This window comes from Oratosquilla oratoria, chromosome 26 (genome assembly GCF_046742065.1).
Source record: "Oratosquilla oratoria isolate Oo_2021 chromosome 26, ASM4674206v1, whole genome shotgun sequence".
NCBI classification, from domain to species: Eukaryota; Metazoa; Arthropoda; class Malacostraca; order Stomatopoda; family Squillidae; genus Oratosquilla; species Oratosquilla oratoria.
In genome coordinates, this window is record NC_134802.1 from 32,459,828 (window position 1) to 32,473,763 (window position 13,936).

A 13,936-nucleotide genomic window follows, 5' to 3' on the forward strand; every position below is an offset into this window, starting at 1 on the left:
TATGCAGTTCCATGTCCATTATCACCTCTCATTCTCATCCGTATTGTCGCCAAAGATGAAGCGATAAGTACATAAGAATGAAGGGGACTGCAAGAGACCATAAGGCCTGCACTAGGCAGTTCCATGTCCACTACCACCTGTCATCTCCATCCATAAAATTATCTAACCATTTTCTAAAACAACCGATAGTTTCATCACTTGGCACATGGAACAGCATATCATCTTCAAACTGCTAAGCTCTGGCTGTCTGTAGACACAAACACAACATTACTGGGGTGGAGGAGTTTGTTGTCTTCTCCCAGCTGCTTCAGAAATGCCCTTATCTTGCAGGTCCAAATCGCATAGAATATGTTTCTCATTGTAGCGATCCTCCTGCTGGATTAGTCTCTTTTACTTGTAAGGTAAAACTGAACTGGATTAGGTTAGGTTGGATCAAGCAATGTCGCATTGCCATAGGCACGTCAGGTCTAGCCTTGTGGGCGACATGGTGCTCCACGTCACGTGGTTGTTGCGGTTTATACACCATGATGGTCATATAATTAGAAATAAACTTAAATCAAGAGAATGAAATAGAATGAAATAAATAGTATATAAATCACTCTAGGAGATCCAAAAAAGGAATTCATATTAATGAGAGGTCTAGGCGTCTATTCATTTATCTATCTATTATCATCGATATATTTATTTCTTGTGGAGGGGTCGGTGGGTAAGACTTCTCCCAGTCGACCTGGCTTTGGATGAAATATGGAAAAAATAATTAATTTTAAACTTTCTTCCCGACTCGCAACCGTTTTTAATTTTTGCCTTCCGTCCAGCACTAAGATCAAAGAGAGTATTTACTTGTTCATACAAAAATAAATAAACAAATAGATAGAAAAAAAAAGATAAAATACAGTATAAAAAAAAAAAAGAATCTGTAAAGGTTCACTCCACCCGTCTCCCGTTTTCTTTCCTCTCACAACACCAAGATCAAAGAGTGTATTTGCTTGTTTACAAAAAAAAAAAAAAAAAAAAGTAAAATATCACTCTACCCTTCTCTGTTTTCTTTCCTTTCGCACAACGCCAAGATCAAAGAGTGTATTAGCTTGTTTGAAAAAATAATAATGAAAAAAAAAAAAAAAAATTACCCACCCGTCTCCGTTTTCTTCCATACAGCGCCAAGGTAAAGGAGACACATCATTACGGCAACCAACCCGTAATGGCCTTCCGCAATGGATACTTATACTGGGTGCCCTCGGCTGAGCTCAACGTCGAATGTCCCCAGGACTTGACCTACTGGCCTTACGACCGGCAGGTCTGCATCCTCTTCCTCGGATCCTGGTCCCGCCATGGCTGGCAGCTCAATCCGGAGAGCTGGAATGGACGAAACAAAACTGCGGTTGGTTATAGATGCATATATATATATATGAGTGGAAGGGCGGTGAGCTAAACACAGAGAACAGTTGGAGTTTTATTCGCTGACGTTTCGTTCTTACCAGAACTTTGACAATGTCCTGGTAAGGACGAAACGTCAGTGAATAAAACTCCGACTGTTCTTTGTGTTTAGCTCATCACCCTTCCACTCATTTGTCTTCCATACTTCAACATGCATATATATATATATATATTTATATATATATATATATATGTATATATATACACATGCATATATGTATATATATATATATATATATATATGTATATATACATATATATATACTTTTATTTTATTTTTTTTTACTTCGGTTGATTCCAAATTCTGGGGGATTTCATTTCGGTTAACGTTAATGAAATGTTTTCTTTTGTGATTATCGAATTCGTTGACTTTTAGTTTTTCTTTTTCGTAATTTTCTAAATAGTTTTCCATAGTCAAATGGCTATGACTTGGAGTGACCTGAATCGTTTTGGTGTAAGTGCAGCCTCCTGACTGACTTGTGACTCGCCCTGGACATTGTTGACCCCTCGCTGACCTTTGACCTATCTCAGTAGGACTGATCCCCGACTCTCCCTAGTCGTGACCGACCTCTGAGTGTGATTGACATCTCACTCACCCTGACTGTGACCAATCTCTGACTATGTTTGGGTACGACCGACCCTAACCGCCATTTGCCTCGACCCGGATCTGAAACTCATCTCCTCCTCTTCTTCCTTCTCCTCCTCCTCCTCCTCCTCTTCCTCCTCCCAGGTCAACCTTAAATGGTACATGAAGACCAGTCATCATTGGCGTGTCGAGGCGGCGACCATCGAGAGAGTGGTCATGAAGTATGATTGCTGTCCGGAGCCCTATGTCACACTCGACGTTGAGATCACCTTGGCCAGAGACTCGCCCTCTTTCGTCTTCATCGTCATCCTCCCCGGACTTGGTAACACAGGAATAACCATTTTCGGGGATTTAATACCACCCATGCCCCCCCTACACACACACGACTCGGTGGCGCGGTTGATAGAGTCCCCGACTGTCACTACGGCGGTCTGGGTTCGAATCCTGCCCAGGGTTGAAATAATTTCAGTATCGCTGCGCTTCGAGTCGTTACTCCAACTCTCGTGGGCGGGGAGTTGGGTGTGTGTGTGTGTGCATTACCCATAGATCGGTCATACGAGCTCTGAGCTCTTTTCAGGGAGGTAAATGGCTGTCGATCACGAGTCCAGCACGTGATCCAAAGACCAAGGTGAACACACACACACACACACACACACACCCACACACACACACACACACACACACACACACACACACACAACACACACACACACCACGAGCATAGCTCCCATTCCCGTAAAATACAACTAGGTAAATACACACACACACACACACACACACACACACACACACACACACACACACACACACACACACACACACACACACCACGAGCATAGCTCCCATTCCCGTAAAATACAACTAGGTAAATACACACACACACACACACACACACACACACACACACACACACACACACACACACACACACACACACACACACACACACACACACACACACACACACACACACACACACACACACCACGAGCATAGCTCCCCTTCCCGTAAAATACAACTAGGTAAATGCACACACACACACACACACACACACACACACACACACACACACACACACATACACCACGAACATAGCTGCCCTTCCCGTAAAATACAACTAGATAAATACACACACAAACACAAACACAAACACACACACACAAACACATCACACACACACACACACATACACACACACACACACACACACACACACATGGCGCTGTGGTTAGAGCTCTGGCCTGCCACTACGGAGGTCCGGGTTCGACCCTCGCCCGGGGCTGAAATAATATCAGTATCGCAGCGCTGAGGGGTGTTACTCCAACTCTCGTGGGCGGGGAGTTGGGTGTGTGTGTGTGTGTGCAAGGTCATAGCATTACCCATAGATCGGACCTACGAGCTCTGAGCTCTCTTCCAGGAGGGAAATAGCTGTCGATCACGAGTCCAACACGTGATCCAAAGACCAAGTGAATAAAGACCAAGTGAATACACACACACACACACACACACACACACACACACAATCTTACGTAATCGCAATTCACACAAGCCCAAATTTGATCCATGGAACCACGGCAACCAAAAGTATTGCTCTTGGCCTATATGATGCAATTAGTCAAATACAATTTGACAAACGGGAAGAATATAGTTAGTGGGAAAAATATATTGATAATTATCTAAAAATTTTGGTGATTATTTTCTATCTTATTTTATTTTATTTACCTATTTATTTATTTATTTGTTTGTTTATTTATGTTACGAACAGGTATTGCGTTGCTGACGTTGGTTCACTTCGTCCTGCCTTTTGACTCGAAGCAGAAGCTGCTTATGGGGTCCCTCGCGTCCGTCCTGTGCAGCGTCTACGTCATCTACCTGGGGAACATGGTGACACACCAAAGCGGCTCTTCTCCCATCATCAGTAAGTACTTTGGAGGAGGCGGCAAGAGACCATAAGGCCTACACCAGGCAGTTACATCTTCTTACCACCTGTCATCCCTATCCATAAACATAAGGACATAAGAATGGAGAAGACGGCAAGAGACCATAAGGCCTTCACTAGGTAGTTCCATGTCCCTTACTACCAATTATTGTTTCAGTGCTCAGTGCATCGTTGCCAAGTCTATTCCATTCGTTAACCTAAATGAACCTATGGGTTTAAAGGATCTACAAAACTGGGTGCGTTACCACCGGACAGATAGTGCGTTACTAACGCAGTAACGCAAGTGCCCAGCTCTGGTTATTTTATGTTTTAGAGTTGGGAATATTAATGTTGTAGTTTAGGTATCATTTTATTGAGAATATTCGTAAGGAGTAAGTACTTCTCCATATATTTTTCATCAAAATCATTCTAAGAGAAACTAAAATCGGTAACGCATTGACGGTAACGCACTACTTGTCCGGCGGTAACTCGCCCAGCTCTGCTATTTGATGTGCAAAAGACAGACAGACAGACAGACACCTGTGCCACATCTATGTATTAACATCCAATCCGACTTGCTATATCCATACACAGTGGCAGATCCAGAGAGGGGGCGGGGGGGGGGCTAAGGGGGCTGAAGGGGGGTGAGGGGGCGGGGGTGAGGGGTTTTGAGGTCTCCCCCCAAATTTTGATCCTGGATCTGCCACTCTATATCAATATCCAACCCAATTTGCCATATCTGTATGAGTATATCAATATCCAACCCAATTTGCCATATCTGCACGAGTATATCAATATCCAACCCAATTTGCCATATCCGTACGAGTATATCAATATCCAACCCAATTTGCCATATCCGTACGAGTATATCAATATCCAACCCAATTTGCCATATCCGTACGAGTATATCAATATCCAACCCAATTTGTTATATCTGTTCGAGTATATCAATATCCAACCCAATTTGTCATATCTGTATGAGTATATCAATATCCAACCCAATTTGCCATATCTGTATGAGTATATCAATATCCAACCCAATTTGCTATATCTGCACGAGTATATCAATATCCAACCCAATTTGTCATATCCGTACGAGTATATCAATATCCAACCCAATTTGCCATATCTGTAGGAGTATATCAATATCCAACCCAGTATGCCATATCTGTACGAGTATATCAATATCCAACCCAATTTGCCATATCTGCACGAGTATATCAATATCCAACCCAATTTGCCATATCTATACGAGTATATCAATATCCAACCCAACTTGCTGAAAAAGTGTAATGAAAAGAACAAAGCTGATCATTATAACCACAGATTAATTGTAATTAATGGCATCACTGAAAACTTTGCCCCGGGGTGGCTCTGTTCACAAGTGCCAGGTGTCTATCAAGCCTTTCTCTACGAAGAAACTCGAACTGAACAGTTCACAGACAAGAGGAGCTTGATATTGATAGTCTTCTTCTACGAAGACCCTCGAACTGAACCACTCACAGGCAAGAGGAGGTTGATATTGACAGTCTTCTTCTCTCTCCACAGTAAAGTTCTTCGGGCAAACGTTGATCATGGCTTTCCTGAGCGTCATCCTCGCCTGCGTCGTCTGCAGAATTTCTTCGGGACTCAAAATGTCGACGACACCGCCTCCCCCGAAACTAACGCTTCTCCTTACGGGCCCTCTCGCTAGGGTCTTACTTTTGACAGACATGGCTTCAAAGGTAAACAAAATGAGTTCCCCAAGCGAGTTAAATGCCCTAACACTTTTGTAAGACAAACTGCAAATCCCACATTCGGAGAAAAGGAACATTGTTGAAAGATGATCCGTATTTTATGACCATCGTCTGTGATCCTCTTCAGGATTTATATAAGATTTATATAAGGTTAGATTTATAAAAGGATTTTTTTAAGAATATCATTGTAAGAATCTTACGGTGATATTCTTAAAAATAATTCCTTCTAAGGATTTATATAAGATGTATATAAGGAAAGATTTTTTTAAGAATACCACTGTAAGTTCTCCTGCTAAGGATTACCCGTCCCTTTGCTCGTCACTTTCACCACTGATCGCAGGGTCCTCTTCAGCCGGTTCTTCTCTGGCTATCACATGATAAACAACTCCATGTCCATCCACAACTCATCCCCACCGATGTCCACTGGGTTGTCAACTATAGGACTAAGAGCTGAAATACTGTGGTTGACTGCTGCAGATTTCGCTCGTTCCACGAACTACCCAGGGTGGACGCCGTGGACGCTGATCGTGGATCTCTGACTCAGACCTTTGTCCATTGGGTCAAGTACAGACCAATGAACACATCCCGAATGAGCGCAACATGACAGGACCGCCATGTCCGTTATCAAAATTACACAACCCAACTTACACAACTAGTGACCTACCTCATCAATTACCAATTTCGACAACTTAGGCTCTTGATATACAAAGTAATGATAATTCACTGGGTTGTCAGTTCCCCTCCTGCAGGGCGTAACTTCGAAGGCAGACTTCTTCGTCTTCTTTTCTTTAACAAATTGCATCTTTTTAATACAAAGGACAGATAAACCACATAAGTATGCCTTTGACACAGATTCTCATGGGGTCCTACTGCCAGGATCTTTCTTCTGCAGGCCATGAGCTCGAAGATGTATCTATCTATATAACAAGACCTTTTCCCCCTTATGAGGGGGGTAGCCAAGTCAAAGGCACGTACCTATTCCCACCCATTCCACTCCAATCTATCACCTCCCCCCTCTTTCATCTTAGCTCCTCATGGATGACGGGTCATACCTGTATCTCGCCCACTGAATTCGAAGATGTGCACTTAATATCTTTATTTGGACAAGTTGGATTTTGATGGCAAATGAAGCATAGAAGGAGTTATGATTTATCTCATTTCCTTACCCTTGGTCACAAAGGAATTTTGTGGCGACACGACAGGATTTCAAAAACTCACAACAGATCTGTCTGAAATTCCTTTTGCATCACTGTCCAAACATAGCTCCTAAACTCACAATATATCTGCCCTAAAGTTCCTTGTCCATCACTGTCCAAACATAATTCCTTTCTTGCTGAGGATTGGTAAGTCACTTCCAGCCCATCCTCCAGGGGTGTAGATAGTGCCAAGGTTATAGGTGCCAGGGCTCGGGAGGGCTTGACAACAGCCCGACGTCCCTATCCTGTTTATATATATATATATATATATATATATATATATATATATATATATATATATATGTATATGTATATATATATATATATATATATGTATATATATACATATATGTCTATATATATATGTATATATATACATATATATATATATATATATATATATATATATATATATTGTATATATATACATACAGTGGGCACACTGCATGTCACGCGATGACTAAGTACTTCGTATTTGGACTCACTAATTATCACAGAATAACTGTAATCATCAAGCAAAGAGAGAGAGAAAGAGAGAGAGAGAGAGAGAGAGAGAGAGAGAGAGAGAGAGAGAGAGAGAGAGAGAGAGAGAGAGAGAGAGAGGGGATGGGAAGCCTTACACCCTTGTCCTCTTCACGTGTTCACACAAGTTCTCCTTCTTCAGGTGGGGACGAACTTCGGCCTCGAGGGGAACAACGAGCATGTCATGGACGTCGCCTCCAAGAAACCACGCTACGAGGCTGAGTGGCAGCTCCTGGCCGCCTCGCTCGATCGCGTCATTTGCTACGCCTTCGTCCTCATCTTAGTCATCAGCGCCCTAGTCTACGTTCTTCCCCTTGCCTGAGATCCAAGACTGGAATGTCTTAGGTCAAAATAAAGGGATAATTTATTTTCGGACAGTAACCAGTTCCCCTCCCCCCCCCTTTTTTTTCCCCTTTTCTGTATTAAATATTTTTCTACCATAAAGAAGTTATTTTCAGTAAAATTCGTCCGAAATAAATAAAACTAGCGTTACTATAATCATCGTTATATATATTTTAATTTATAATTTAACTCACTGGTGAAAGCGCCGTTTTTTTTTGTGTTCTTTTTCAAATTATGAAAACTAACCTAACCTAACCTGACCTAACCTGACCTGACCTAACATAACCTAACTTAACCTATCATATTATTATGGAGAATGATCCTTATCTAAAAATATAGATATCGTTATTATCATCTATTCCATTTTTTTTATCCAAAATAATTCATTTACATAATTTATCTTATGAAATGAGATTATATATATATATACATATATATATATATATATATATATATATATATATATATATATATATATATATATATATATCAAAGATTATTTGTTCTGAAATCAGAATAGCATTGGACTATAACCGAGTTGTTATGCGACTCAAGAAAAGCGCAATTTTAGAGTCGGGACAACTGTTGAAATTCTCTTTCTTCCTCTGTAATTTAGCCTTTCGAGATAAACATCTTGAATAAAAAGAAATTGAATAAATTTCGTATAAGAGTGACAGCGTCATTTCATGCACCTACTTATGAGACGACACAAGGATTAAATAAAATATCTGTTGCATAAATTCACTAGATCAGTGGTTCTTAAAGTGTTTCAGACCCGATATTCAAAAGCTCAATTCCAAGGCAACCTGACACCTCCACTCCAATATTAGTCTAATGATCCCAATTTTTAGATTTTGGTTCACTGTTAAAAGAGAGAGAGAGAGAGAGAGAGAGAGAGAGAGAGAGAGAGAGAGAGAGAGAGAGAGAGAGAGAGAGAGAGAGAGAGAGAGAGAACAGGACGGCTATGAACAAATACTAGAATTCTAGGAACGTCTTTTTTCATTTTCGGTAAATAAAGTAATAAAGTATAATTCTTACACAAAATATTTCCTCTCGATGCCTTTTCGGATACCGCTAAGAACCTGTTTTGATGCACCCTGGGGGTACTGAGATACACTAAGAACACAAAAAGGTGTATTTGGGTAATCATATTTCTACCAACGATTGTATGAAAACGAAAGCGAAATTGGATGAGAAAGGAGAATAAATTTATACACATAGTCGTATACAGAAAGACGATATACCTGAAAGAAAGAAAAAAAAAAAAACATGATCCCGTCTAGATGTGTCAAGTTTTGGAATAGTCTAGAAAAAGACATCACCTAGTCGAAAAGCACTGATCGAATATAGAATTAGGTATGACAAATGGAAACAAAGAAACGAGGTTTCATGACGAGATCTCCTTTCCTGTACATTGCATTTAGGCAAATACAATTAAATAAATACGTTTGTTTTTATTTTTCTACCCCTATGAAATATTTTCCCATACATAGTACGTGTATTTCATAATTCATTTTTTCTCTTTTATTGGTACTTTTTCGGTATCAGAGTCTAACGGGACGTCGTTGTTGTTGTAGTTCTATAGACCGTCTGGCCAAGCAGTTCTGTCGTAACGTTTCGTTGTATCTGCTTGTTGTGGTCATACGCAGGGTTGAGCGCGCTCCTTGGTGCGTTCCTAGATGCGTTCCTCGATACGATGTCCTGGGTAAAGTCATGCCAGTCAGGACACCGAGGAACGCACATAATAACGCATCGAGGAACGCGACCAGTTCTGGTCATATATTACTGTAGCCAGAATGGATCTTCTCAATGCGGTCCATCTTCAGGTCCCTCGAATACCCTCACTTCCACAGGAGCGGTCCTGAGGGGTTGGCATTCAGTTAAGAGCCAAGACTTGAGATTCTGATCAGCTTAGACTATCTTGCTCCCAATTTTGTCAACCAGGGGAGCAGACAATCAGTGATTACCTTTTCCCTCCTTTTCGTCCTCTTAAGAGAAACGGTTACACAGTCATACACCCCAGACAACAGTCCTAAGTTTCATATCAGATAAATTTGTGGTAGGAACGAGGACCGTTGCCGGATGCACCGAGGTAACGGGTTTCCAGTCGGCGAGAACCCGAGGGAAAATTATTTATCGAACTATCTCGTTCAGTTTCCCAACAACTAACTCTCTGCCGTTTTGCATTTCCCTCAAAATCTTTCGCCGTTTTCCGTCAAAGCCTTTGCCTCCATTATGCTTCTCTCTCTCTCTCTCTCTCTCTCTCTCTCTCTCTCTCTCTCTCTCTTTTGTCTCCTTCCACTCTTCCTATTTTGTCCCATACAATATCTATCTCAATTTGTCTCTTCCATTCCATTTACATCTCAAGACCATCTAAGTTATGTCTGGTTCATTTTCTCTTTCACACTCATTTTCTCCAATTTCCCTAATTTCATGTGTGACATTATTGTTTTCCTCACATCGCAAATACTCTTCAGACAACCTATTTCTACGAATTTAATTTCGTTTTGGTATGCTGGCATCACTGTCGGTAAAATTCAAGAATCACGCAAGGCGGATATCTAACATGAAACTTACGTTGTCCAATAGCTCCGAACCTAACCTAACTTAACCTAACGTTACCATTCTATAAGAAGAAAAATTATATATTTCAAATGAAATTGAATTAAATAAATGAATAAATAAATGAATAAACAAATAAATAAATAAATAAATAAATAAACAAACAAATAATTAAACCAATACATAAAAAAAAATAAAAAATGTGTTTGCGTGATGCTAGAAAAATACGTCACGGTCCACTGTTCTCATGTGTCCACACCGGTTCCAGTGTGCTTTCCATTTATCTGCATTGCCCTGTTCCATCCCGTTACGCTGTCGTTTGATCGTTGGCCAAACGGTGATATTGATCATTTACTACTTGGCAGAAGGTTTCCTCTCTTATTCTCGAATAACAGTCTAAATGCAACAATAATCACATAAAACACGTGAACAAAGATATTTTGCTTGAAACCACGAGGAAATCAAAGATCAGAATACTGAACGTTTTCGTCTATTTAAGACATTTTCAAAGTCTTAAACAGAGTAAAACGTTCAGTATTCCGATCTTTGATTTCCTCGTGGTTTCAAGCAATAACAGTCTAAAATATCTTCAATATTCGGAAGCAAACTGCCTTTCGAAAGTGTACCAAAATATCAGTGCTTCTACTACCACTGGAGTTTTCGAAGTTCACCTACCTGTAATCGAAGTAGTTTCGAACTCTTCAATCTGGTGCTGTTCCTGATTAAAGTAACATGGTCTGAGTATATACAGAATAAAATATATAAACTCTGTCACCGGGTTGACGGTATGAAAGCTGTGCGACCAAGGTCCCGTGTTTCGGTAACAGAAGTTACACAGATCACCGCAGTTGTCATTAGTGACTGAAACTATTCTCTGATTATTTTAACCTTTGTTAACAAAAGACGAGCGGTCGACGTCGCGTTTGGTCCGCGTTTTCTTTAAGAAATTTTGAGTTGGTAGGAATATTCTTGATGCCGATTTCAAAGTCTTGATTTTTATCGTATAGTGACTTGACTGCTTAATTTTTAAGCCGTCATTACCTTAGTAATTTTAGTGATTCCTCTATATACGAGAGTCAAAAAATATTCTCTTAGTAATTGATACTATTTTCTATTAAAAAAAAGGATTGAAAAAGAGGAGCATGCCGACAGGAGACCTTTTGGTCCGTAACTAGAGGAACGCTGAGTCACTCTTTTCCCATGGGAGCCATGACCAGAATTTAGGGGCCCATAACTTGCTATATTCTGTGCGCTCCAAGCAGTCTGTTCAGTGTATTCACCTTGGTCTTTGGATCACGTGTTGGACTCGTGATCGACAGCTATTTCCCTCCCGGAAGAGAGCTCAGACCTCGTATGACCGATCTATGGGTAATGCTATGACCTTACACACACACACACACACACACACACTTCAACGAATGGACGGCTTAGAAGACGTTCTGAAGAAAACTGAAGTCTGTGGATCCCAACGCAAAGAGAAGTGCCTAGTGTTTTTACAGGGTGGGGGGGAAATTGCTCGTGGAGTAGTGGGAAAGTAGGGAAAGAGGAAAAGGGGAGGGATTACTGAGGGAAATGGAAGGAAATGAGGAAGGAGTAGACTTGGCCCAGGCAGACAGGCGAAAGGTAAACAAAAGGCCTCCCGACGACGACGAAATGTCTAATAAAAATGTAAAGATTAGAAGTATAGATAAGAGCAATACAGTAGAAAGTGATGAGAATATTTTCAAGGGATTTAAAGAGGGTGGGGGGGACACAACCCCCCCCCCCCCGACTGACAAGACTAGAGGAGAAGGTTGATAAGGTGATCGAGGACTTGGAGAGTAGGTTAGGTCATATGAACACCATTTTACAAAGGGTTGAAAGATTGGAAGAACTAGAAAAGGTGAATAAAAACTTAACTGATGAAATAGAAGACCTAAAAAGACAGTTAAGAGAAGTAAAGGTGGAGAATGAGGAATTGAAGAAGAATAGTAAAGAAAACAGAGAGACAATAGCTAAAGAAACTAAGAATTGGAAAACAACCCAAGAAGGAAATAAGGTTTCATTCACTGACATAGTCAAACAGCAATTGAAAGAACATACTGAAGACTCAGTTATTAAAGTGATGAGACAAAAGGAGAATATAGTAAGAGATTTAGCAGACAAGAAGAAATGTATAATTATATTAGGAATGGAAGAGAAACACAACACAGATAGAACCACAAGAATCAAAGAGGAAAATGAAAAAGTAAGCCAATTACTAGAATCAGTTCAGGAAGATGAACCAGAAATTATGAAACAAATCGAAGAGAAAGTTAGACTCGGAAAGTATAGCACAGACAAGACCAGACCAATTAAGATTAAATTCAAGTCACAAACAACGGCAGAGAATATCTTATCCAAAACAGGGAAACTAGCAACAAGTGAACAATATAAAAAGATATGGATAAAAAGGGAAATGAATAAAGAGGAAAGAGAGGAAGAAAAGCAGAAAAGACTGGAAGCTAAGGCAAAAAACGAGAACAGAACGGAGTCAGAGAAAGAGAGATTCTATTGGAGAGTAGTGAACATGAAACTAAGGAAGTTCGACATACAAAAGAAAAACATAAGGGAAACAGAGAACACAATGGAAGTGGCAGAAAACTAAGAGTGTCTTACACAAATATAGATGGATTAATAACAGGATTGAATGAGCTGAATGATTATTTGAAGGAAAAAGAACCGGACATAATGGGAATTGTAGAAACAAAATTAAAAGGCCCACTACCACCCAACAGTGTAGGACATGATGCATACAATTATTGGATTAGAAACAGAGAGAAAAAGCAAGGGGGTGGAGTTATGTTCCTGACTAAGAAGGATATAAACGTGAAAGGTGTCATATATGGAAAGAATACAGTAGAGATGATTATGATAGAAGTGGAAGACGGAGATAAGAAGAGCAGAAAATTTGTGATAAATTATGTGCCTCCAAAAACAGCCTCATGGGAGGAGAGTGAACATAAAAGTATGTTAGAGGACACAAAGATAACATTAAATAAAATAATGGAAGATGGAGGAAGAATAGTTATGATGGGCGACTTTAATTGCAAAGAAATCTGCTGGGAAGAAATGACAGTAAAGGGTGGAGACGACTCATGGGGAAACGCTCTACTTGAGATGATTATTGACCACACAATGACACAATAGATACAGGAGAACACTAGGTATAGAAATGAAGAAGAACCATCGAGACTATACTTATTAATTACATCTGAACCTAGAATAGTGGACAAGATTGAATATAAAACACCAATAGGTAAAAGTGACCACATATTGATTGAACTGGAACTTAATGAAGAAAAATATATGAAAAGAAATGAACAATATAGAAAAGGAAGAATGATGTATGAAAAAACAAACTTTGATAAAATAAGAGAATTCTTTCAACAAGAAAACTGGGAAGAAATATACAAAGAAGAAACATCAGTGGAAAAAAAATGGAATATTTTGACAAAAATTTACAAAAAAGGAGTGGAAAAGTATGTCCCAAGACAAAAACAAGAAAAAGAATATGTAAAATGCTGGTACAACAAAAGTTGTAGGGAGTTAAAAGACAAAAGAGACAAAGCCTGGATCAGATGGAAAAAAGACAGAAGACCTGAAAAATGGAAAATATATA

General features: G+C 39.9%; 1 protein-coding gene across 1 annotated transcript in view; it reads left to right on the top strand.

The window, feature by feature from the left end:
• LOC143039456 (neuronal acetylcholine receptor subunit alpha-7-like) overlaps positions 1 to 8,687 on the top strand; it is a 25,702-nt gene extending 17,015 nt beyond the window's left edge. The window contains exons 4-8 of the mRNA XM_076209544.1: positions 1,156 to 1,378; positions 2,165 to 2,342; positions 3,786 to 3,938; positions 5,487 to 5,662; positions 7,535 to 8,687. Of these exons, the coding sequence (XP_076065659.1) occupies positions 1,156 to 1,378; positions 2,165 to 2,342; positions 3,786 to 3,938; positions 5,487 to 5,662; positions 7,535 to 7,714 (910 nt within the window). The 3' untranslated portion in view covers positions 7,715 to 8,687. The remainder of the gene's footprint in view (positions 1 to 1,155; positions 1,379 to 2,164; positions 2,343 to 3,785; positions 3,939 to 5,486; positions 5,663 to 7,534) is intronic.
• Positions 8,688 to 13,936: the final 5,249 nt, after the last annotated feature.